At 41.9% G+C, this 27259-nt stretch overlaps 3 protein-coding genes and 1 pseudogene across 5 annotated transcripts in view; 2 read left to right on the top strand and 2 right to left on the bottom strand.

Annotated features, from left to right (window-relative positions):
* LOC309648227 (zinc finger protein 320-like) overlaps positions 1-4201 on the top strand; it is a 132079-nt gene extending 127878 nt beyond the window's left edge. Inside the window, exon 4 of the mRNA XM_082436657.1 lies at positions 3760-4201. Within this exon, the coding sequence (XP_082292783.1) occupies positions 3760-3896 (137 nt within the window). The 3' untranslated portion in view covers positions 3897-4201. The remainder of the gene's footprint in view (positions 1-3759) is intronic.
* LOC309648108 (uncharacterized protein) overlaps positions 1-27259 on the bottom strand; it is a 363120-nt gene that overhangs the window by 169224 nt on the left and 166637 nt on the right. The window lies entirely within an intron of this gene.
* Positions 1-27259, top strand: part of LOC309648215 (zinc finger protein 836-like) — a 45236-nt gene that overhangs the window by 10419 nt on the left and 7558 nt on the right. The window lies entirely within an intron of this gene.
* On the bottom strand, positions 17625-20755 carry LOC309649591 (large ribosomal subunit protein eL22 pseudogene; annotated as a pseudogene). The gene is made up of 2 exons: positions 20634-20755; positions 17625-19809 (listed from the first exon to the last, which is right to left on the bottom strand). The product of its transcript is annotated as a large ribosomal subunit protein eL22 pseudogene (transcript).

The raw sequence follows: 27259 nt of genomic DNA, 5'->3' as shown, positions 1-27259 counted from the left end.
TAGCTTTTCCTTCAGGTTTCAGCTAAAAAGAGTCTTGCACATCTCGTAGAATATTATATCTGTTGTTTGTGAAAATACGCATGGAAATGGGAATATTGAATTTGATACCCTACATAGCAAATAGTGTAATAGATGTACAACTGCTTTATATCTAAAATATTCTATTCGCTCTCTTTTTAAATCTCTTTCATTTTGGCCGCATACCCATAGGATAATTTCCACAGTTAAAAATTGAACAGTATTGTGTTACTTGCTAAGCCAATTTTTCTTTTCTTTTAACATCCTTATTTTCAGTTGCCTCGTACAGTTTTATTCACACATATATGCAATCACAAGGAGTGACATGCCATGTTTATTATTCCCTGTGCTTCACTGAGGCTCTTATCAGTCCTGGTCTTTCTTTACATGGTCCCTTGATGCTGACAGAAACACTGTCCTTTGCTCACATATTTAAGTTGTTCTCCTGATCTCCCCAGTTTCCACAGCATTTCTTCACCCATCACTCCACCTTTCTCATTACTCACACTGTAAAAATGTTCCCCTTTCATCCGTTGAACAACTTTCTCAGGATATGACTTAAATTAATATGTGCAACCGTGATGACTCAGAAACCATTTGAAGGAGGGATTGCTGAATGACAGTATTAGTTACACAGCTCGCTTCTTTTTTTTTTTTTTTTCCTCCCCCTCCCGCCACAATTCCGCGAGGTGGGAGGGAAGGAATGCGGGCAGCCCGAGCGGCCAAAAAAAAAAAGCCACCTCCCCCCCACCCCGCAAAAAAAGCCAAAAAAACAACTTTACTTCCGTGAAAAGAGTTAGCGTTCCTGCCGCCGGAAGAAACTCAGGAGCTCGAATTCCTGACAAAAGCAGAACGCGGGGCCCTGGGACAGGATGGAGTAACAAGGACAAAATCTATCAGGCTATGCCAGTCCCTGGGGGATATTTGTACTTTAGGGGCCTGCGTAGCTGTGTGTAGTGGTCGCAAGGGGAGTAGGGAGTAAAGCCCACAGCTCACTTCTTGTTGCATCTCCTTTGAGTTTTCCTTTCTAAACTACTGGTATTTGTATGTTGAGTCTTAATTTGTATATGCTTTGTGGTTATGGTGGAAAAACTTTTTTTTGAGAGCTAATACAAGTTTTTCCGATTGAATGTTTTGTCACAGTGTGTTTGCAGGTAGGCTGCCCTAAACTTAAGTTGAATTAACGTGTAATCACTGTTTCTTTAGTAAAGAATCCTATTCTTTAGCGTTCCTAAAAAATCTTTAACATCATGGTTGAGAAGTTGCATAACTGTGTTTGGTACAAGTATTACTTTTGGTGTAACATCGTATATTCACCATGAAATATTTATTCATGCAGTGTAATGAATAGTATACCTATAGGTCCTTTTTATCTTGTAGATCTCTCTCATGTACACATGATCAAGAAATTACAACTAAAATCAAACACTGATATAGGAGAAATACTCCAAACAGTGATGTTGGGAAGCCATGGAAGCTGTGAAATCAAGCATTTTTACCTACGGGAAATACAGGAGAATATGCATGACCTTGGGTGTCAGTGGAGAGATGATGAAAGAAATTACAAAAATATCCCTACATCCCCTAACGAAGATGTCACTTATAGAAGAGTTCGACATGGTGGAAGGGATTCAGGAAAGAAGCCGATTGCAAATAGGCTGGCATTAAGCTTTTCAGATGAACTGCATATGTTTAAAAGTAAACAGAAAATTTATGAATTTCATCAAGCTGATAAGAGCATCAGCAATAGTACCTCATTTTCACCATCTCAAGAAATTTCTCCTACTGGCCAATCCGAAATTTCTAATATACATAGGAGTGATTTTATGCATCTTTCAATACTGGCAGAAGACCAGAAAGCACACAGGGAAAGTCCTTACAAATGTAATGAGTATGACAAAACCTCTCCTAAGGGCTCAAACCTCAGTAGATATCAGAGAATCCACACAGGAGAGAAATTGCTGTGTGGATGTGATGTGTGTGGCAAGGTCTTTCGTCGAAATTCAGACCTTGTAAGTCATAAGAGGGTTCATACTGGAGAGAAACCTTATAAATGTAATGAGTGTGGCAAGAGGCTTAGTCAAAATTCACATCTTACGAGTCATCAGAGAATTCATACTGGAGAGATGCCTTATAAATGTAATTTGTGTGGGAGGACCATTTATTCTATCTCAGGCCTCAGGAGGCATATGATAATCCATAGAGAAGCTAAACAATATCAGTGTGATGTGTGTGGCAAAGTCTTTCATCAAAATGCAGTCCTTGTAGTTCATCAGAGAATTCATACTGGAGAGAAACCTTACAAATGTGGTGAATGTGGCAATGTCTTTAGTCAAAAAACACACCTTACAAGTCATCTGGTAACTCATACTGGAGAGAAACCTCACAAATGTAATGAGTGTGGCAGGTTTTTTCGGGATAAGAGAACCTTTACAAGGCATCAACAAATTCATACTGCAGTGAAACCTTACAGATGTAATGAGTGTGGGAAGTTCTTTCGTGAGAAGCCAACCCTTAGAAGGCATCAGCAAGTTCACACTGGAGAAAAACCTTACAAATGTAATGAGTGTGGCAGAGTCTTTAGTCAAAATTCAAACCTTGCACGTCATCAGAGAATTCATAATGGTGAGAAACCTTACAAATGTAATCAGTGTGGCAAGCTCTTTAATCGAAAAGGAAACCTTGCAGTTCATCAGAGAATTCATACTGGGGAGAAACCTTACAAATGTAACGAGTGTGGCAAAGTCTTTCGTTACAAACAGCATCTTCAAATTCATCACAGACTACATAATGGATAGAAACCTTGCAAACGTATTGAGTGTGGAAAAGCCTTTACTCAGGTCTCAACCCTTGCTACACATCAGAAAATCCATACTTAAGAAAACCCATATAAATGTGTTGTATGTGGAAAGGTCTTCAAAATTCAAACTTGAAAAATTCAAATTTGAAAACTCACACCTTACAATTCTTTGGAGAAATCACAGTGGGGAGAAACTGTACAAGTATCATGAGTGTTGTAGTTTTTGTGTGTGCCGCCTCTCTTACCACCAGATAATCTATAATGGAAAGAAACTTTGCAAGTATAATGACTGTCTGCATGTGTTTAGTCAAAATTCATACCTTATAATCTGCCCAAGAATTCATACTGGAGAGAAACCTTGCAAATGTAACGAGTGTGGCAGATTCTTCAGTGTGCTTTTAAGCCTAACTGGACATGAGGTAATCCATGATCTTGAGAGAGTTTAACAGTGTAGTGAAGTGTTTACACTGTGAAGCATTTAGTAGGTGTCCACATTTTTGGCTTTATTAGAATACTTATTCTGGAAATAAACCAGATAAATGTAATTATTGTGGCCAGGTCTTTAGAAAAGGAATTTATTCACCAAGTAATTCATTCTGGAGATTACCTCACAGATGTTATGAATGGGGAAACCTTTCCTTGGGGCTAACATCTCACTAGGCATCAGATAATCTGTGCTGGATTATTATGAAATTATTCCTCCTATATTTGCATCTTTGCCACTTTACTATTGTCTGTCCTAGAGAAATCCCTGTTTGAGGTGGGAGCACTTCCCCCACTTCTCATAGAGACTCTACCTCTTAGTCTCAAACAGCAAAATACTCCTCTGATTGCTTCCTGGTGCCAGGACTACCCACTTAGCATTTTGTAACAGTGTTTGGGGGAGAAGGTGACAGCCAGTCTCTGTGATATGTTTGTGATTCTGACGTACCATTTTCTAGAACTGCAACATAACTTCAGCGGAAGTGCAAGGATAGTGCACACTTGGTGTGGTGAGAATGTTTCTGCAAAACTTTGTTTCCAGTTGCCAATTCCCTCAAACAACTACGAGTTGCTAATGAACATCACTACAGTGTAGCAGAGACTCTTCCTTTTCCTTGACCCCTTATTTTCTTAGTTTACACATTTTTCTTTTACTTTGTTGAGCGTTCACCAATATGATATTACATTTTAAATTTCAATTTCATTTGTAAGTTTCTGGTATATGGAATTGTGATCGATTTTTGCATGTTCTACTTGTGTCCTGACACCTTGTAAATTATTCTTTTTCCAGAAATGTTTGTAGGTTCTTTTGTTTTTCTACATACACCATGTAATTAAATTTCCTATTTATGCTGTATGAAATTACCACAGAGTGCCTTAAATAAACAAATTTATTCTCTTCTTTTTCTGTCCAGAGTTGTAAATGGACCCAAAGCACTGGGCTCTTTTGGGAACTCCAGGTCACAATTCGTTTTCTTTCCTTTCCTGAATTCCAAATATCACTTTCATCCTTATCCTCATGGTCTTCATGTGGGTTTGCATGACACACTCTTAATTAATCAATGCTTTCTTCTTTTCATTTGGGCATTTCCTGAACACATTGTTTAAATTAGGCCACCATCTCACTCTATCATTGTATTAATATATATAACTCTTCATCGTACCTAACACAGTCATATTTAATAATTGCTGACATTCCCATATACAGTATAAGCTCCTGAAGGCAGGTTATTGTATTTCTTCCTGCATATTCAGTGATTGGACTCATTCCCCATTGACAGAATGAGTGAATGTACTTTATGAGTGCAAAGACGGTTAGTGTGATGGATAGGATCATAGATCAGTAGGTCAGATGGTCAAATAAACGTGATTATATTTGTGGACCAAAATTTAATTGTCCTGTACTTTACAGCCTAATGTTCTGAATATTTGTCATAAATTCCCACATCATAATTTGTTCACACATGAATTTTCCACAACACATGCTGAACAGTTCTAGCTCATGAGTGAAGGGATGTCTTCATGAAGTTTTCTTAAACCACAACATTTTAAATTCAAGAGTCTTTCTCAAATGCTCCATTCTGTCCCCATCACTAAATAACAATCCTATTTCTCAGGTCGGACAGTTTCTATTTGTGATAGATTGCCTGGAAAACAGTAACTGAAAGAAATAGGTTTATCGTTCTCACCTAACAGGAAGTCCAGAGGGTGCTGTGTTGGATGTGATGGGTCTTCTGCCTTCTTCCTCCATGACCACTTAGTCTTCAGTGTTTTTCTAGCAACCTGGCTGCTGGATGACTAAGGAGATTGATCATTGTGACGTAAAATCCTTTTCAATTTTAGATTTTGTCTCCTTTTCATAGAAATATTAATTCGAGACATCTTTTCCCAATATATTAGCAATTTGTGTTCAATATCCACCATGATTTTAATATGAAATGTATGAATTTTCAAGTTTCATATTTCTATCTCAAGAACAGAGATAGGTAAAGGGAAAAGGTGTTAGGGCCAGATTGTATCTATGGACTTTGTGCATTTTCCTGATAGTGTAATATTCCATGTAACACCTGGCCAGTCTGCCCAGTTTTCCAAATGTTGGGCAAAAATTATTAGGCCCGTAGTGTTTTCTAACTCACAGATTTATTTCCTTGCTGCTCTGATTCTAAACACAGTGAAATAATCCTTCAGTTTTAATATAATTCTGATTCTGGTATCATGATAAGAAATAAAAGAATCCTTTATTTTTTCTGGCCACGCTGCATGGCTTGTGGGATTTTAGTTCCCAGACCAGAGATCGAACCCTGGGCCCATGGCAGTGAAAACACCGAGTCTTAACCACTGGAGCAACAGGGAATTCCCCCAGAAGAAACCATTTTGAGATGTTTTCAATTCATGCCATCCTACCTGAAAGTGAGAGATATACCAAAGGCTTGTAGTTCAGAAATATTCTTTTTTTTTTTGGCTGTGTTGGGTCTTTGTTGCTGCGTGCGGGCTTTCTCTAGTTGCGGCGACTGGGGGCTACTCTTCATTGCAGTGCACGGCTTCTTGTGGCTTCTCGTTGCAGAGCACGGGCTCTGGGTGCGTGGGCTTCAGTAATTGTGGCATGCTGGCCCAGTAGTTGTGGCTTGCAGACTCAGTAGTTGTGGCTCACGGGCTCTAGAGCGCAGGCTCAGTAGTTGTGGCGCACGGGCTTAGTTGCTCCACGGCATGTGGGATCTTCCCGGACCAGGGCTCGAACCCGTGTCCCCTGCATTGGCAGGCGGATTTTTAACCACTGTGCCATCAGGGAAGCCCCATATTTCTTATAAATCACAATATCAGACCCAGAGATGCCGCTTTTAGAAAGGCATCCAAGATGTTTGAAACCATGTATCCACATAAGCATCTTATCCAAGACTCAACGTGCAGTAGACTTCAGAATATACATCTTTGTGTGAATCCACACAGAGCAATATGTGTGCTAATGCTTGAACCTGAAGATCAAAACTGTGGAACAGGGCTTCCCTGGTGGCGCAGTGGTTAAGAATCCGCCTGCCAATGCAGGAGGTGTGGGTTCGAGCCCTGGTCCGGGAAGATCCCACATGCTGTGGAGCAACTAAGCCCGTGCACCACAACTACTGAGCCTGTGCTCTAGAGCCCACGTGCCACAACTACTGAAGCCTGCGCACCTAGAGCCCCGTGCTCCACAACAAGGGAAGCCACCGCAATGAGAAGCCCGCGCACCGCAACGAAGAGTAGCCCCTGCTCGGCGCAACTAGAGAAGCCCACGCACAGCAACGAAAACCCAACACAGCCAAAAATAAATAAATTTATTAAAACAAAAAAAAACTGGAACGTAGAGTTAACGTTGGAGAAGAAGCATCAAGTGTAATGAGTATTGTAAAGTGTTTCATCAGACATCCACATGTTTGGTATAATAAGAGAATTCTTACAGGTCAGAAAGTATACAGGTATACTAAACATGAAAACCCTTTTAAGAAACAGTCCATCCTCAGGGGTCCCCAGAGAACTTATATTTGTGAGAATCCTCACAAATATAATGAATTTGGTGAATATTTTGAGAAATTCTTCAATAGACCACACCTCAGAGAATGCATACGAGGACTAAATAATCCTTTAGTTGTCTGAGATTAACCTGAGATATGACATACTTCAGAATAATTACAAATCACGGCATGTTAAAACTTATGATGTGTGTATGAGAAGAGGAAGGAGATATGTGGAAATGGCCCATTATCTTCAGTGTATGAATAATTATTTGAGTTTTCTTGAAAAGGCTTAATTACTATATATGCCTTTCAATCTGAAGCTTAAAGTCTGTTGATCTTACGCCTTCATTACAGGCCTTCGATGATTGTCTCTGGGAAGGAATCAGTAACATAAAGGGGCCAACTTCATTAGGCATGGTTCCTTCACATCCATGTTCCCTGGAAAAACAAAGACCCTGAATGATCAAATTCAATAGTATGTGAATTAGTGGCAGGGAGGGGCAGGGAATAATGTAAAATTATGACATGACTCATCGTGCTTATTATGTTCAGGGAGCCCTTCTGTGGATAGGCCAGTGTGGGTTATAGGACAGAATCCTCTACCAACTGACCATGAGTGAAGCAGGCAGGACATGAAGGGACTGGGCTTTTCATGGCAGGAGAGTGACAGGTTACTAGGGACTGATTATCAGGTAGATAGAATGTACAGGAAAAGTTGGTCACTTTCTCCATTGGATGGTGACAGCAGTTGTGTACATCTATGTTTAAAGGAAAATTAGTTTTATTCTTTGAAAAGAGAACAGTTATGTTGAGAGGAAATTTAATCAAAATAGAATAGTATGTGTGTGTATGTGATTCGCCATTTAACTGCTGCCATTACATTTTGCTATTTTATTCTAAATGTATCATAGGTCTCCTGTTTTAATTCATAAAATCACATGAATATACATATTACAAATATGTACACTGCAAGTATACCCATTACAATCTTCATTCTGAAGTATATTCAGTAAGATAACTTTCATTTGATTTTCAGGTGTATTTTTTTTTTACAACAAAATATCAATAGATGCTATATATAAGATTTTACACTTTGTTTTTTATGTGTAATAGAGATCGTTTCAGTATAATGACTTTCTGCACTCTTTTAATACCTTTTTACACATAGCCATGTGTTCCCCTAATTTCTCAGCCCTCTTGCATCAAGGCCAGGTCTTGAGACCAATTTTGCCCAGTTGTTTGTGCATGGAAGTTGTACCTTTCTCATTTGAATGAGGAAATCATTATTTCTTAAACATCAGGATATCACACCCAGCAATTCTACTTTTGCAAATATACCCAACAGATTTGAAAAGATTTTTTTCATGAAAACATCTTGTATAGCGTTGATGATGTGTGGAATCTAAAATACGACACAAATGAACATACCTAAAAAACAGAGTCACAGGTATAGAGAACAGACTTGTGGTTTGCCCAGGTGGAGGGGGGCAGGTAGCGGAGGGTTGGATTAGGAGTTTGGGATTAGCAGACGCAAGGTAATATATAAAATGGATAAACAACAAGGTCCTACTATATAGCACAGAAAACTGTATTCAATATCCCATAATAATCCATAATGGAAAAGAATGTGAAAAAGAATATGTATATGTGTAATTGCATGTGTCATTCCTCTTTGTACATTTTCATGTGATGCAAATCTGAAAACAACCCCTTGATTTATGCAGCCTCCAAGCATTTCACTGACGTAAAGGGAGAAATACAAATTAAATATATAAATTGGACAAAACAGTACCTTTGAAAAAGATAATATATATGATTGACAAGATGAGATTCCTCAAAACCTGAAAGTCAAACTACCATATGATTCAGCCACTCCACTCCTGGGTACATTACCAGGAAAAAAGAAAACGCTAATTTGAAAAGATACAGGTACCTGAACGTTCATAGTATCACTATTTACAGTAGCCAAGATATGGATGCAACCTAAATGTCCATCAACAGATGAATGGATATGGGGGAGTTCCCTGTTGGCCTAGTGGTTAGGATTCCAACAAACATATTGTGCAATGAGATCTCTGTGCATTAGGAAGAGGAATATTGTATGTATATTATTAGCAGGAGGAAAATTGTGGTCTTTCCTAAGCAAGACATCGGGAGTTTACTCTTGAATAGACATTCAGTTTTGTATGAAAGAGTCTGATTCCATATTTGAGGTCTGACTGTAGACACCTTTAAGTCTCACTACAAACTGTTCCTCTTCTGCTCATGTGGGCAGGGCAGGCTGATAATAAAGCTGAGCGCCCCTTCCCTTGGCAGTAATTGTAGGTTCACACAACGAGCAAGTACCATCACCTCAGCCCGTTCCTGTATCCAGAGTAACACAAGCCCATCAGCGTTCTCTGCTCTCTCTAGCCACTTTTAAAAACTTGGGAAGTCTACCCTGCTCTCCCCAGAAAGCCTCATCATGTAACAAACATTTTCCTAACACGTTATTTATTTATTTATTTTTGCCGTGCCACGCGGCCTTCAGGATCTTAGTTCCTCAACAAGGGATCGAACCCAGGCCCCCTGCAGTTGAAGCTGAGCTCGGAGTCCTAACCACTGAACCATCAGGGAATTCACTCCTAACACTTTAATGTATGGAGTCATCAGTCCTGCCATCGAATCTAAACTTTGAGTGGGGATCCATCATTTTCCAATGGAGAAAGCCTAAGTGCAAACTAACAGAAATGTGTTGGGAGGGTTAATAGGTGAAATTTCTAGTTTTATCTATCAAAAACTCCCATTGTGTATGTTCATTCTTAGAGAAAAGTCACGAACATTGATCTTTTCTAATTCTCTCAGCCCCCTACCCCTTTCTGGAAATCACATGTTAGTTCTATGAGTCTCCTTTCACCGTATTTTGCGTTCTTTGTGTTTTACTTTTTTAGATTCCATATCTAAGTGAAACCATGTGGTATTTGTCTTTGAGTTTTTTTCTCTTAGCATAGTACCTTCCTCATCCATCCATGTGGTTGCAAGTGGCAAGATTTATTTTCTGGCTGAGTAATGTCCCATTCTCTATATATACACCACATTTTCACTGTTCATTCGTCCTTCTATGATGCTCAACCCAGTCTTCACATTAGATGGATGAGGAATCTGGACCCATCACTGAGCATCGTGACTCTGAGTCCCCCCCGTTCCTGAGGGCTGAGATCTGAGCTGAGGGTGAGGGGCTCTGCTCTGCTCTGCACGGGGATCCATCAGGGCTGGTCTGTGACTCAAAGAGGATTGCTGGGTCCAGCTGAGGTTCCCTCTGCTTTTTTTTTTTTTCAACTTTGGGTTTATTTATTTATTTATGGCTGTGTTGGGTCTTCATTTCTGCGCGAGGGCTTTCTCTAGTTGCGGCAAGTGGGGACCACTCTTCATCGCGGTGCGCGGGCCTCTCACTATCGCGGCCTCTCTTGTTGCGGAGCACAGGCTCCAGACGCGCAGGCTCAGTAGTTGTGGCTCACGGGCCTAGTTGCTCCGCGGCATGTGGGATCTTCCCAGATCAGGGCTCGAACCCGTGTCCCCTGCATTGGCAGGCAGATTCTCAACCACTGTGCCACCAGGGAAGTCCCCTTCCTGTCCTTTTTTGTGTCTAAATAAATGTCATGACATGCATCTTGATTTACATGATGGTAAAATAGGGGTATAGTAAGCATATACAAAATATTAACAAAATTTTAAAATCATACAGTGTCTCTTTTGTCCTTTCTGTGCTCAGTGCAGTAATTTTAAAGGATCAATATTCATGAGTTTTCTCTTTAAAATGAACACTATACAATGGGAACATTTTTGCTTGATAGATAAACTGGAAATTTCATATATTCCCCTTTAAAACATTTTTTTTTAAAGTTTTTGCTAGTTTGTACTTGTGACCATTCAGTGGAGTAGGATGGAACCCCACCCGGAGTTTGGTTTGGTTAGTGAGACTGATACTAACATGTCTTGGATAATTAGCTCAGTTATTGTTTACTAATTTAGATTCACTACATCCTGAATAGGTCCTCACTGTAGGATTACATGAAGACCTACCATCAGGTTGGTCTGCATAAGAAGAGTTTTAACATAATACCCAGCTCATCCTTGTATGTGGATTGTCTATATGCCCAATGCAATTGACAATTCAGGTGTAGTTCTCTTTCCCAGGTCACAGAAAACAGAAGACCCTTCAGAATCACTTCAATAAAGAGTAGCTTCTGACTTTCCAGCTTATTTCTGTGATAGGGGGATGAATTTTACATGCCTGATTCCTCCAGTCTCAGACCCCAGGTCTTGTCCCTGGAACTGAGTTTGGCCTCCCGCTTGAATGTGAATAGAAACAGAAAAGGTGATCTGTAGGCTGAGAGTATGATATGAAATAGCCCTTACTACTCTGGGTAAGTTTTGTATTTGTCGTGCTAGTTTCTAATACAGAGACAAGAACAGCTATTATTTCTTTAAACTGCATAAATTGATTCATATTGTAGAAAATGTTTCTGGATCTAACCGCTGCCCCACTGCAAACACTTGGAGACCCAAGTTTCCAGGCCTGTGAATTGTCTGAGCCTCAGGATCCGGACACGCGAGCAACCTGCTATAAAAACGGCTTTTTATTGAAACCATTTTCATCTTAATCGGAAACATCTTAGTTTTCGAAGTGTTGGAATAACTGGCCCACACAATGTTAAGCTTTCACTTTGAAGCTGTTACAGATAGTCACTTAAAGTAAGCAGGTCAAGGTACAGGGAAGCAGCTTCACCAGCCGCCCTCCCTGGCTCTTTGCTCCCACCTGGGCTCCTTCCTCACCCCGCCCCTCAACAGTAGCACGGTCCAGGTACAGCCCGTCAAGCCCTGCCTGTTCCCTTCAGGCACACTTCCCTCCAGAAGCAGAAACAATACACGGCGAGGTCACTCTGCAGAGTATATGTTTCTTTTTACTGGTGGGACCCTGTGCTGTGCTGTCCCCCTTATTCAGTCCTCAGGGTGTTGGGAGTGACTGTAGACCTGATATCCCAGCACCCGGCCCTCTGCCTGCCAAATCCTCAGATCGCCATTACAAGTCATGTATCTTTTTTTTTTTTTTAGAAATTCACGTTCTTTTATTTATTTATTTATTTATTTATGACTGTGTTGAGTCTTCGTTTCTGTGCGAGGGCTTTCTCTAGTTGCGGCAAGTGGGGACCACTCTTCATCGCGGTGCGCGGGCCTCTCACCATCGCGGCCTCTCTTGTTGTGGAGCACAGGCTCCAGACGCGCAGGCTCAGTAATTGTGGCTCACGGGCCCAGTTGCTCCGTGGCATGTGGGATCTTCCCAGACCAGGGTTCGAACCCGTGTCCCCTGCATTGGCAGGCAGATTCTCAACCACTGTGCCACCAGGGAAGCCCCAAGTCATGTATCTTTTTATTTGGATTTGAAATCGCGCTGAGGCTGCTCTCTTCCCTTCGCTTCTCTGCCTTTGGTCCACGGACAGCCTTTTGTGACATTTTCCATCGTAAAACCCTTTACTACCGGTAATTGTGAATGGAACAATTAATCAAAAGAATCAAAATAGTATTTATATGTGTATGATTCACATTTAACTGCTGCCATTACATTTTGCTGTAGTTTAATTCTGAATTAACTAAAATGGGTATCCTGTTTTAATTAATGAAATTCAGTCCGTTTTCATAACCCTGGGTGAATCATGTTTCTTCGGCCAGCACAGTTTTGTTCCGCCTCAGTGCTTTATAACAGAAGCACCATTAGGCTCTTAGGGTTGAAAGAATCTGTAACAATTTCTTTCCGTGGTGGAATCAAACAACATACAGTTTACGAATTATATATTCATAATTTGTACCCAACTTATTCTCTGTAAACTCTGCTCCAGAATATGCGGGTATAATGAAAATACCATAGGAGTGCATTTAAGGCTCTGCCTTCTATTAAAGTACAAAAATTGAACCAAGTAAATTGGGTTTCTTGAGTGCTTCACGAATTGGGGTGCATCCCATTTGAAACCGAGCAGGACCCGGAGGGCCTCCTGGACATGGAAGCCTTTCCGTGTCTCCTGTTTCCTGTTTGTAGGGAATAGGCTTCAGCCTCCATGATCTTCCCTGAGTTTCAAAGGGCAGGTGGAAACAGTTGCTAATCAGGATACAGAGACAAAAGAAGGGCCGTCAAATAATAGTGCATCCTTGGCATAGGATCCTGCTTCTGCCTCAAGGGATACACATAACAATATCTTAGAGCTTTTCTGCAGAACAAAATTCGATGAAGCATTCTTCATTCCAGAAACGTCAGGAGATCACCTGAGGCCAGATTAAAGGAAGCAGGCCCTGCACACACCCTGATACTTATCAACAACCCTGCCCTTGAACCAGTGCTATAAAACTCCTCACCATATCCCCCTCCCCCGCCTCCGGTTGGGACACACAGTTTCGAAGGGCATGAGCCTGCTGTGTCCCCCTTTGGTTGGCAAAGCAATAAAGCTGTTTTTTTCTACTTCACTCAAAGCTCTGTCTCTGAGATTTGATTTGGGACCGTTGCGCAGAGGCTGAGTTTTCGGCATCACGTCTAGATGATAAAGTGGTGGTCAAAGCTGTACAAGCTGGAAAGCTTTTATAGATAGAAGCTAGGCAGCATAAGAATTTTATTGCGAAGACCCAGCAATCCCAATACTGGGCATATACCCAGAGAAAACCATAATTCAACAAGACACATGCACCCCAATGTTCACTGCAGCACTATTTACAATAGCCAGGTCATGGAAGCAACCTAAATGCCCATCAACAGACGAATGGCTAAAGAAGATGTGCTACATATATACAGTGGAGTATTAGCCATAAAAAGGAACGAAACTGGGTTATTTGTAGAGACGTGGATGGACCTAGAGACTGTCATACAGAGTGAAGTAAGTCAGAAAGAGAAAAATATTGTATATTAATGCATATATGTGGAATCTAGAAAAGGTACAGATGAACCGGTTTGCAAGAAAGAAATAGAGACACAGATGCAGAGAACAAACATATGGACACCAAGGGGGTAAGGGGGGGGGTGGTGGTGGGATGAACTGGGAGATTGGGATTGACATATATATACTAATATGTATAAAATGGGTAACTAATAAGAACTTGCTGTATAAAAAATAAAATGAAGTTCAAAAAAATAGATGCAAATGACAGCATACTATGCACACTGTTTTATACTTAAAATTTTCATTAGTATATATCTTGGAGATAATTCCAGGACATATAATTAAAAAAATATTTTTATTGCGAAGAGAAGGAAAATTTTTTCGTCGAGGTTACATTTTTCTGGGGGAGGTATGGCAAAGGTCTTATCCTGTTGTTTACCTCAGTGTTATCATTCATGAAATTCCAGAGTGTTTGGTTTAAGGTCACATTCCTGGGAGGGGTGTAACTGCAATAAAGTCTTGTTTTGCTGTCTTTGGGGCAAATGACCACTTGGGACTGTTTTATTTTTTTCAACACTCCCTAAAACCTGTTCCCCATTCATGAATATGCAGTACATGGCATGCACCTTGATTTACATTATGGGAAAATAGGAATATAGTAAGCACATGCGAAATATTAGAAAATTTTTAAATCATACGATCTCTTATGCTTGAATCGCTCAGGGAACTAATTCGAAAATATCGATGTTCATGAGTTTTAAAAACGAACAATATACAATAGGAACTTTTTCCTTCGAGAGATAAAGTAGAAATTTCATAATTCACTACCCAAACATTCTTTATTTTTGGTAATGTGCACTTGTAACCATTCACTGGAATAGGGTGGAACCCCATCCAAAGTTTTGTTTCATCATTGAGGCTGGTGCTAACATTAAAGTGTTATGTGAATATTTTTTACATACTTCAGCTGTCTAGGGGGCAGGGGAGACTTCCAAGGTGTTTTAAAATGGTTTGAGAGAACAGGGAATGGTGACTGGCTTGGTGTGTTAATGTGATTACCAGGTGAGGCTTGATGGAGGATACACTTACAGTTTGAACTTTCAGTTTGTATCACAGGACGGAGCCATCAGGCTTCTTTATCAACTTGCCCCCATAGGCTGGATAGGAAGAGGTTGTGACTTATTCGGTGTCGGTAGTGAAACATCAAAAACTGGAGTCAGATTGTTTAACTAAATGCAATATTTACTCTTGAACCTCCTGATTTCTTGGTTAGGACACACCATGCGCTTCTTCATGCTAATAATTTTATTACATTTTTTTTTTCTTCTGCAGCAGACATATTGTTCAATTGGGTTGTTGAAAATGCTTGTAAAATACTATTTTAAAAAATTGGCTAAATACGTTTACCCTGTTTAATAAAAATTAATGTGTGGAACTGTTTATTGGATAGTATAACTAGGCAATTTAGTAGAAGAGCAATTATCCAAGGGCTATTAAAATTTTAATTTCAAATAATGTTACTAAGCAATATGTTACATGGTTTATTTTCTACTGTAATACATTTTTGTTTTTTTATTTTTTTATTTTTCTAAAAATATTTATTTATTTGGTTGTGCTGAGTGTTAGCTGAGGCACGGAGGATCTTCGTTGCAGCATGCGGGATCTTTTAGCTGTGGTACGCGGGTTCTTAGTTGCAGCATGTGGACTCTTAGTTGCAGCCTGCATGCGGGATCTAGATCCCTGATCAGGGATCGAACCCGGGCCCCCTGCATTGGGAGTGCAGAGTCTTAACCACCAGACCACCAGGGAATTCCCTGGTTTTTTTTGTTTTTTTTTTTAACATCTTTATTGGAGTATAATTGCTTTACAATGGTGTGTTAGTTTCTGCTTTATAACAAAGTGAATCTTTACAATGGTGTGTTAGTTTCTGCTTTATAACAAAGTGAATCAGCTATACAAATACATATATCTCCATATCTCTTCCCTCTTGCATCTCCCTCCCACTCTCCCTATCCCACCCCTCTAGGTGGTCACAAAGCACCAGCTGATCTCCCTGTGCTATGCGGCTGCTTCCCACTAGCTATCTATTTTACATTTGGTAGTGTACATATGTCCAGGCCACTCTCTCACTTTGTCCCAGCTTACCCTTCCCCCGCCCCGTGCCCTCAAGTCCATTCTCTAGTAGGTCTGCGTCTTTATTCCCGTCCTGCCCTTAGGTTCTTCAGAACCTTTTTTTTTTTTTTTTTTAGATTCCATATATATGCGTTAGCATATGGTATTTGTTTTTCTCTTTCTGACTTACTTCACTCTGTATGACAGACTCTAGGTCCATCCACCTCACTACAAATAACTCAATTTCGTTTCTTTTTATGCCTGAGTAACTGTTGCTTTTTTGTAAATACACTTTTTCCTTAGCATTATTTTTTCCTTCCAGACATATTCCATTTTTTAAAAATGTACTGCTTTTTTGAAAAATAAATTTATTTAATTTATTTATTTATTTTTGGCTGCATTGGGTCTTTGTTGCTGCCCGCGGGCTTTCTCTAGTTGTGGCGAGCGGGGCTACTCTTCGTTGCGGTGCGCGGGCTTCTCATTGCGGTGGCTTCTCTTGCTGCGGAGCACTGGCTCTAGGCTCACGGGCTCAGTAGTTGTGGCACATGGGCTCTAGAGTGCAGGCTCAGTAGTTGTGGCACCCGGGCTTTGTTGCTCCGCTACATGTGGCATCTTCCCGGAGCAGGGATCAAACCTGTGTCCCCTGCATTGGCAGGCGGATTCTTAACCACTGTGCCACCAGTTAGTCCACATCTTCCATTTTTACATCAAGGGATGTATAAATCAGTGAGTTGTTTTCCGATTCTTGTGACATGAATACGTACATAACTCAGTGAGTTATATAAAGTAGGTGCACTATAAACATGATAAAAGAGCATTCCTCTAGGCGATCAATTTAATGAAAGAACTGGAATGGGGAGATGGTGAGATGAAATGTTTTAATTTGGGAATTGGTATGGTAAAGTGCTTGAAAATCAAGATTGTGGAAATGAACAAGGATGCAGGGAACTGAATGAGATTATAAGGATGAATAAGATAGAAAGACCCCACAATTCCAAGTATAGTTTGTGACAATGAGACAGTCTCCATTGCCAAAATGCCTGGAAGCCATTCTGCCACTTCTCAGTGGATGGTATTCACATTCAGGGCCAGTGCATTTTGCAGAGAAAATAAGATTTGTGCTACGTATATATAGCATGACAACTGACACCCAATATCCTTCACTTAGAACTTGATCCTGAGCAAAAAGAAAATATTTTCTTTGGAAAAGTGATCTTCAGTCTGATTTATATTATATTTTGTCATTATCCCAATTCAGGTAAGAGTTATTGTTATTAAGGGTTTATGCCTAATAACTTACTAAATTTTCATCTCTCAGAAAAGCACTGATATTTATTCTCATTTCACAAATGAAGGATTTTAGGACAAACACAGATTTAGACCCATTCATTTGCATCCCAGCAAGTGGCAGAATCGGGAATTGAATCCAGGCTGTCTGGTTGCAGTGACAAATTGCTTAATTATATTGCTACACTAACAAGACTAATTATTTCTATCCTTCCACAACTCAACATCTGTACTTAATTTGTTAGTATCTGTTGACTCTTTTAAATGACTTAACTGCAAATATAATTGTGGTTATGATAATGTTCTATAACATCTATACAGGCATACCTCATTTTAGTGCCCTTTATTTTTTAAATTATTTTTTTATTTTTGGCTGCATTGGGTCTTCTTTGCTGTGCGTGGGCTTTCTCTAGTTGTGGCGAGCGTGGGCTACTCTTTGTTGCAGTGTACCAGCTTCTCTTTGCAGTGGCTTCTCTTGTGGAGCATGGGCTCTAGGTGTGCAGGCTTCAGTAGTTGCAGCACGCGGGCTCAGTAGTTGCATCACGCGGGCTCTAGAGCCCATGGGCTTCCTTAGCTGTAGCTCATGGGGTCTAGAGCGCAGGCTCAGTAGTCGTGGCACACGAGCTTAGTTGTTCTCCAGCATGTGGAATCTTCCTGGACCAGGGATCGAACCGGTGTCCGCTGAGTTGGTGGGTGGATTCTTAAGCACTGTGCCACCAGGGAAGTCCCTGCCCTTTATTTTATTGTGCTGCAGAGATACTTTGGTTTTTTTTTACAAATTGCAGGTTTGTGGCCACAGTGGGTGGAGAAAGTCTTTGGCACAATTTTTCCAACAACATTTGGTCACTTTGTGTCTCTGTGTCACATTTTGGTTATTCTCACAATATTTCAAACTTTTCCTTTGTTAATATATCTTATGTTGTGTCTGACCAGTGATCTTTTTTTTTAATACTTATTTATTTCTTTATTTGGCTGGGCTGGGTCTTAGTTGCTGCACCCGGGATCTTTTTAGTTGCGGCCTCCACCTCTTTGCCCACAGAAATTAAATTGCTGCTGGTCAGGTAAGATGCCCCCAGGGCTTTCACGAAGGTCTGCATCTCTACGTCTACTAGACCAACTCCTTGAAGAGAAAGCAGAAATGATGTTTATTTTAGTTAATGTATTTAAACTTGTTTTAGACATAATCCTATTGCACACTTTATAGTCTACAGAATAACTTTTATATGCACTGTGAATATAAAAAATTGGAGTGACCCACTTTATTGTTAAGTTGGATTTATTGAGGTGCTCTGGAACCGAATTTGCAATATCTCCAAACTATGTGTGTAGATTTATTTCATAGGCAAATATTACCAAAGAATGAGTATTTAAATAAGATGCAGGTACACTGATTATCACATAATTCTACAAGAAAAAGTATCCAAGATGAAGTTATATTTATTGAGGAAAAATGGCTCACAATTATGATGGATAGAAAAGACACATTTTCGGGCTTCCCTGGTGGCACAGTGGTTGAGAATTTGCCTGCTAATGCAGGGGACACGGGTTCGAGCCCTGGTCTGGGAAGATCCCACATGCCGCGGAGCAACTAGGCCCGTGAGCCACAACTACTGAGCCTGCGCATCTGGAGCCTGTGCTCCGCAACAAGAGAGGCCACGATAGTGAGAGGCCTGCGCACCGTGATGAAGAGTGGCCCCCACTTGCCGCAACTAGAGAAAGCCCTCGCACAGAAACGAAGACCCAACGCAGCCAAAAATAAATAAATAAATAAAATATTTAAAAGACACAGATGACAAAACTTATGGCAGCTAAAGCAATATTTAGAGGAAAACTTACAGCTATAATATAAAAAAAAAAAAAGAAAAAAACAAAGGACACATTTTCCCTTTAGGCAGGAACAAGTGTAAAACGATACCAGCTTCTGAAATTATTGCACAATATTGTGGCTAGCTAAGGTGACTTAGTCCTCCAGTCTCAGACCCCAGGTCTGGTCCCTGAGTCTCTGGAACCGAGCAGATTGTTGAGTCAATCAGGAACAGAAACAGAATATCCGTTTTTGGTTTTGGTTCCTATGTTTTATTCTAGAACTCATACAGACTATTCCAGGTAATTGAGGTTTTTTAAAAAATAATTTTTATTTTATTTATTTGGCTGTGCTGTGTCTTGGTTGCGGTATGTGGGATCTTTTAGCTGCAGCATGTGGGATCTAGTTCCCTGACCAGAAATTGAACCCGGGCCCCCTGTATTGGGAGTGGAGAGTCTTAGCTACTGGACCACCAGGGAAGTTCCCAGATAATTGCCTTTTAATCCTCATCTTCCTCCTCTTATTCATCTTGATTAATCTGGAAGTAATGCAATTTGTAACTTTCTTTGGTGATAGCACCTACCTAACCTACGTAACCAATCTCGGAGATTAGTCTTCTTCAGATATTTTTTGGTGAGATATTTCAAATACCTTTTGGAAAAAAGACACCTCAGAAGTTGCGGTAATCTTGCTTTTGCTTCTTTTGATTGTTACAACGCCTCCACTAAGATTCCCAGCTTTTCTGTTCAGTTTGATTCTCTCCTGAAGAACCTGCTCAAAATTGGCAGCATCCGTGATTACATCTTGTACAGGATGGGTACAGTCAAGAGTAAACTTCAGGACCTGCTTCTTTTGGTTTTTTAATTGCCCCCCTTTGCCACAAGCTTTTTAGGGGCTCCAAGGCGGCCGCGGAGGCTGAAAGGTCAGAATATCCGTTGTTTAGGGTTTCAGTATGAAATAGACCATTCTACGTAGCTAGAGTTTTTTTTTAATGCACATTCTCGTTTGTAATGCAAAGAAAAATCCAGTTTTTATTTCCTTAAAGTGCTTATATTAATTGTAACTGCAGCAAATGTTCCAGGCTCCAATCACCGCCCCACAGCTACCACTTGGAGACCCAAGTTTCCAGAGCTCTGAATTGCTTCAGCCTCACGAGCGGGACGTGCGAGAAATCTGTTGGCAAAAAAAAGCTTTTTATTTAATCTGTTTTTAACTTAAGAGTAATCTTCTTAGTTTTTGCAAAACCGGCCCATACAATTGTACGCTTTTACCTTAAAAGTATTATGGACAGTTAACTAAGCAGGTCAAGGTAGGGGAACCCCGGCCCCTGCGCCGCACTCCCGCGCTCTCTCCGCAGACCCGCCCCGCCCCTCGCACGTAGCGCTCCGCCCAGGCCCCGCCCCGGAAGCCCCGCCTCTTCTCTCTGCGTGTCCGCGGTTTCCTACGGAAGTAGAAGCGGTGAGCGCGAGGTGAACGTCGTGCGACTGACCGTAAGTTTTTTCTTCGTAGTGTGTATGTGCCGCGCGGTCCCCCTTACTCCATCCTCGGGGTCTCGGAGTCACTATGGACGTAAAATCACAGCAGCCGGCCCTCCACCCCAAGTAAATCCAGATGTCGCCGTCACAGGACGGGTGTCTTTTCCTTTGGGTTTGAATTCGCTCTGAGGCTGATCCCTGACCTTGGCTTTTTTACCTTGTCCACGTAGACACCGCCTTTCGCAACATTTCCCTGCTTCAAACCTGTTAATGTCTCGCCCTCGCAGTGTAAAGTCCTCTTCCGCGAGGTGGATTCGCGCCCCCAGCCTGGCCTTCTTGGCCCCTGGAGGGCAGCGCCGGCCGCCCCGCTCCCGGAGGGGCCGCATCCTCTCCCCGGTCGTGGGGTTCTGCAGAGCCCGCCCCTCTCCGGAGACCCCCTCCCTCCCTCCCAGCCCCTCTGTCCTCGCCTGCTTCTCAGGCCGGTGCTTTGCTCCGCAGGCCTCCCCTTCCTAGTCAGCCCTTCCCCTCACCCCGCATAGGGGGAGGTGACCTGGGCCAGCCGTGTGACACCCAGTGTATGTCTGTCCCCTGTTTCCACCCCGCTGGAAAATAGTCTCTTCCGGTAGGGCGGCATCTTATTCAGTCACCATCCCTGTAAATTCGTGGGCGAGGGGTATCAGGAGAAGCAGAGACAGAGCGACTGGGAGAGAAGCAGAAAAACTGAGAAGGAGGAAGGAATGAGAGAGAACTGATGGGATAGTAACATAGGGAGAGGGGCCTTGTATCACCGGCAGGAGGGAGGCGCTTCACACAGGGAGTGGGCGGAGAGCATAAGAGTTGTAACCATGCCCTTCAGAGGACCGTGGTGCTGGGAGAGAAAGAGGAAAATTAGTGACTAGAAGAGCACAAGAGAGAAAGCAGGAAGGAGGCATAGCCACCTGGGGTGCCAGAGAGTGCAGACTAAGGCATTGTAGCAGTTACAGAAAGGATGTAACCTGGAGATCGGAGAGGGAGCTGAGTTTGGGAATAAAGATGGAGAAACACATGGATATTTAGGACAATCATACAGATTGGGGAGAAAGCAGCAAAAAGGGGAAGAAGTCGCAGAGTGGGGCAGGACAAGGGTGAGGGAGAAGTAGGAGGGGAGAAACAGCAGGAGAGTAGAGGGGAACAAAAAGACAGAGACGAAATAGGAGACAGATAAGCAGAATGAAATGGAAACACATAGTAGTGCAGGTAGAGGTGAGAAACTGGGTCCAGATGGGCGGTGAGTTGTTTGGATACAGATGATTATGTTGTGATATGTTGATTTGTAGCTTTAGAATCTAATGAATTAAAATTTATTTGCTTAAATTAGATGAGGATGGGAAGTGCAAAAAGTGAAAGGTTTGTGTATTTTGTAAGTATTTGTAAGAGAAGATAACTTCCATTTGCAGTTCCTGTTCGGCCAAGGCGCAGTGACTTGACCCAGACAGTTGTGGGTCACCCCCTTCCATTTTCCTGGCATGAGGTAGAGGAGAGGCGAGAGACTAGTGGCACAAGAAATGACTAGCTTTGTCACCACGTGGTGCCTCTTTAAAGGAACATTAAAAGTTTTGGGTTTTGTAATGAATTTTCTTCTTTCTTTCTGGTTTCTTTACGTTTAATTCTTTGTGTAGCTTGGAATAAATCTTAGTCCATTCAATTTCTACTTTCCTGTAGGTAATTATTAACTTCTGGAATAAGTTTGGTTCCCTTAGGTAGTCTACTCATGTCATTCTTTTCTAAATAAGGTAAATCCTCAATTTTTGAAAAACTTCGACACCAGCATTTTTAGATTAAAAATAATTCACAGATTATTTCTTTTTATTGATTCAGGTTTATACGAGGCCTGAGTGCTTTTCCTCTTCATCTTATATATTGGAAAACTTCTTTGATAACTAGTAAATAATTTTAGACTATTTTGATTAGTATTTGGTAAAGAGGTCATTGGTCTTTTACATTAACAGTCAAAACCTAATTTAACCAGTTAGTCTAATATTTGTTTTTTTCCTCTTTTATTTGGTCTGTTAAAATAGCTGTGAGATGACAGGAAGATGTTTCGCTCAGGTCCCTCTTTAGTGTTCTTTGCAAATGATGAAGTATGGGTTGGATTGGCTTGGAACCGTCCTCCAACAGAGCCATCTATTCACGATGAAGAAGTTTGCTCAGTTTATTTTTCAGCTGACCCCTTACAATGTTTTCTTCACCAGTGGCTATATTTTTGCAAATCTGCATGTTTAAATATTTTACTGAGATCTTCTGGAAAGAAGAATTGAATACTCAGTATTATATCTGTGTGATCAGACCTTGAAAGAGAAATTTCCTTCGGTCAGGAACATGAAGGTTGGTTCTGGTGTTTTAAATTCGACAGGCGATGAGGACAAAGTCTGCCCACTGGCCCTTCAGGATCCCATTTCAGACTTTAGTTCCACCTGATTCTCTGGATTCAACCTGGGCTTTCTCAGACATGTCTCCCCTCTGGGCCTCCTCAGGGAGCCCACTTGTAATATGGAGGTGAGAGTCTAGACTCAGAAACTGTGAGTCTGAGGAATATTGACTCCTGAAGTGATTGGCCAAATTGTGTGTTTGTCTGTGTGTGGGAATTCTTTCTAGTGAGAGTGTCCTGTGTTATTTAGAATTTTTCACGGTTCCCAGTCATCCTAGAATGAAAAGCAAAAATGCTAGGATTGAGAATGGAACATAGCCTCATAGTTTGAGAAACCATAGTCAGACATATTTCTCTGCATTAAATGTAAATCTGAAAGTAGTTTATGTCAACCCCTGGGCTTCAGACCTCCACTGGGTTTTTTTTGTCCTTGGGACAAAATCCAGTCTTCTTCCTGTAGCTACACAGCCCTGTGTCCTCCTCAGGGCCCTGCCGGTGTCTCCAGCCTCATCCTGGACGCTGACCCTGTTCTCTTGGTTCACTCTGTCCTGGTCACATTCACCTTTTCTCTGTTCCCAAACACCAACACCTTTCATGTTTCAGACCTTAGTTGCTCCTCTTACCTTTTTCTTTTAAATCAGCATGATCCTGGCCGTACACCCTCCTTCAAGTCTTAGTTCAGAGATGTCTCCCCATCCACCCCCCGACAATCTCCGTGACGTTAACCAGATTTTATTGCCTCAGTATCAGTCACCCTCAACAGAAACGCACTTCTCCGTTGATTATTTTGAGTCTCTTGTCTTTAACCTCCACCGAAGGACACGGTGTCCATCTTTTTCCCAGGGTCACTGCAACGCCTCACTCGTGGGATGTTTTCAGATGCTAGGAATTTGCATTGGGCTGAGTACTCCTCAGGGAATACGAAGGTAACAGGGTAGGTGATGAGGATGGTTCCCGTATTTGTTCTGGATATTTCAGCGCTTATTGATCTTTACCTGGTGTGCCTCCCTAATTACTCCAGAGCAGAAAGCTGTAGGGAGGCCTAAGGAGCCCTGTACAGCTGGTTTCCTCTTGCAGTGTTGTCAGGTGTCCTCATGTTTATTCTGCTGCCTCACTGCTCTGCTGTAGCTACAGGTGTTCCAGGCTGTGCACATCTGGGGACCAGCTGCCACCTTGACAAGTGCTTTGCCTTCCAGCAGTTCATCCGCTCAGAGTCAGGGGTAGTGATTTTACGATGCTAAGGGTGGGCAGAAGTCCAGAACCTAAGGGGATGTGAAGGAGAGCGCCCTAAATAGGGAATGTATTTTCCAATTAGATGTGAGTGGGGAGAACAGGAGACAAGAAACTTAAAGGACGCTCTCCCTTTGTAACTGTCTCACTGAACTCAAATGCCTGTGTAACTGCACTCCATAACGTCCCCAGTTGCTGGCAAGTATTCTCCAGGGGGCCAGCTGTTTGATCCTCATACTGAATGCCCAGTGTCCTTTGGGTGGGAGCGTCTGTGTTCTTGTTGCAAGATCTTTGCCGAGAGGTCTTTGTGCCATTTATCACGTTTCCTCGTGTTCGCATGGAGGAGAGATAGAGAAGTCGGGAAAGGGAAGCAGAGCCTGTATGGGTCTGCACGAGGGATATGGCCGCAGGTGTGGGCATCAAGTTGAGCCCAGTGAATGTGTGCACCTGTGCCTTGTGGGATCAAGGGATGTGGGGAGGTATTGGCAAGGGATGTCTTAATTCTGTCTGGAGCATCATGACATGGGTTTATGGGTGGTTGTGGGTTTGAGCTGCCATAGGCTCCTAGCTCAGCTTCCCTGTAGCATAGATGCTGAGACTGAGGCTTGCATGTATTGGTTACATTGGGTCACACCTTCATTCCTGAGGAGGAATGAAGACAGTGGATTTAGAAAGAGAGAACCATTTTCCCCCAGTATTGTTAGAGCTGTGGCCTGAGATACACCCATAGGGAGCTCTGGGTAGAGGAGGATGGCTGCCATGGTACCGCAGGAATGGTCTAGAGGGTGCCCTATAGAATCCACTCTAAGCCGTGACTTGTGTTGGCTTTTTTGGGAGGGTAAGAATCATCGTGTAAACCTCCAAGTAATACAGGGAAAGTCTCAGAGATCATTTTTCGCATTACCTTTGCTATTTTTGAGCATTTTGGGTTGTGAGTGAAGAATATTTCAGATGCGCTATGAAAGATACAAAAGAGAGCACTTCATTGGGGATGTTGGGGTCTCACTGAGGCATGTGTATCATTGGAGACATCTTTTTAATTGGTAGGTTTTGGAGACGACAGTGTTTGTGCTGGAATCATTGTAAATGAAAATATGGGCTTTTGGGTCTGCTGATCCTTGGGTGTCTCCATATGTGTTTTTTCCTGATGCATGAGTTATGAAGAGCTTGGTTTGCTATTTGGTATTTTCTATGAGGATCATTAAGAGAGTGTCTGGAGACTGTGTTGGACCCCATAAGAGTTTGTTTGTTTATTTGTGTCCGTACGGGAAATTATGAGTTCTATGTCAGATGGCAGAATGTTTTGAGCAGGGAGCTTTTGCTAGGTATGTGTCTAGCACGGGTCATAAAGTCCTGTCATGTTTGGAAAGATTGTTTCAAGAATCAAAGGGCCCCAACACCACAGTGATCGAAAGTCTAGAGGCTCATCCTTGGGAAGAAATAGCTGTTAACTTTCTTGCTGCCAGGCTCATGCTTGTTTCTGTACTATCCTGTCTTTATCTGTTTCAACACACAGACACACACACACACACGCACACGCAGGCACAATACAGAGAACAGAGCACACTTAATGCCCTGTTGGTGGGAATGTAAATGATACGGCTATTATGGAAAACAATATGGTAGTTTCTCAGTAAATTTAATATAGAACAGACACAATCTGTCAAACCCACCTCTGGCTCCATATCCAAAGGAAATGAAATCAGTATATTGAGCACAATATCTGCCCTCCAATGAGCATTAATGCATTATTCACAACAGCCAAGTTGTAGAAAGAACCATAATGTTGACGAATGAATAATGAAGAGATTTTGTATATAAATATATATATATGTATGTATGTATATATATACACACACACACAAAATTCAGCCATAAAAATGAAGGCGCCTATCACTTGTGACAAAATGAACAAACCTAGAATGAATATGCTCAGTGAAATAAGCCTGACAGAAAAAGATAAATTCTGTGTGGAAACTAGAAATGTAAAACTCATAGAGCTGTAGAGTAGAAAGGTTGTTACCAGGGGCTGGGTGGTGGAGAAAATGGGGCGATGTTGCCCAAGGGTTAGAAACTTTCATTTGTAAAATGAGTAAGTTCTGGGGATCTCTGTGTACCATGCTGACTACGGTTGATCATAGTGTGTTACTATATACTGGAGAATTGTTGAGGGAGTAAAATTTTAGTGTTCTCACTACACAGACACAAAATGGTAACTGTGAGTTAATGGAAGTGTAAACTACTTGCTGCTGATAATTATTGTACATTGTGTACATCTGCCAAATAATCACGTTGTACAGCTTATATGTACGCCATTTTTATTCATCAGTTATACCTCAGTAGTGCTTGAAAAGAAAAAGAAAGCGTGAGGTGTGTTGGGCTCACCTCCTCTAGATGGTGCTCAACCCAGGCTTCACGTTGATTTGAGTAAGGCATCTTTATGTGTTTTATACCCCCATGACCAGAGATGCCTTTTAAAGTAGCTGGGTTGGGGCCCAACATGAATAATACTTAAGGTGCCCCAGGATGTTCCATTCTGTATCCATCACTGAGCATCGTGACTCTGGGTCCCCCCGTTCCTGAGGGCTGAGATCTGGGCTGAGGCTGAGGGGCTCTGCTCTGCGTGGGGGTGGATCAGGGCTGGTCTGTGACCTGCAGGGGATCGTCGGGTCCAGCTGAGGTGCCCGCTGCTGCTGTGTACGTGAGGGCCTCACCAGGAGCGGAGCCTGATCTGAAGGAAAGGGTGGGAAAATGCACGTGTTGTTCTCTGTGTGGGAGTTTACTGTCCTGAGCCCCTCCTGGGACAGTGGGCAGCAGGGGACTGTCTGTTCCACATGCTGAGGTCTTCCCTGTGTGTGTGGTGGTGACTCAGGAAGGGGGTGTGTTGATTCCAAGCATTAAACAGCCTGTTTCCAACTTTGAAGATCGACCTCCAAAGGCTCACATGGTCTGAGGAAGAAGCCCATAAGAAGAGGAGGAAGAGCAAAGAGAAGGAGTAAGAAATGGCTCTTTCTCAGGTGAAGTCATGTTCTCAGTTGATTCTTCAGTGTATCCGTCCTGAAATTCCCTTCTTTGGACACGCTGATCCTCTCTGACTCTGAGGTGTTGTTCCTGACACCTGTGCATTCATCCTTACCTAGTGCCGTCCCTCAGTACGTGTTTATAATATCTTCTTGGAGAATTGACCCTTTTATGATTACGTAATGTCCTTTGTCTCTTATGTCAGTTTTTCTGTTTACTTTGTCCGACATTG

Source organism: Balaenoptera physalus (assembly GCF_965194825.1).
Source record: "Balaenoptera physalus genome assembly, chromosome: 19".
Taxonomy (NCBI): Eukaryota; Metazoa; Chordata; class Mammalia; order Artiodactyla; family Balaenopteridae; genus Balaenoptera; species Balaenoptera physalus.
Note: the sequence above shows the minus strand (reverse complement) of the source record. Positions and strands in the feature narration are given on the sequence as shown.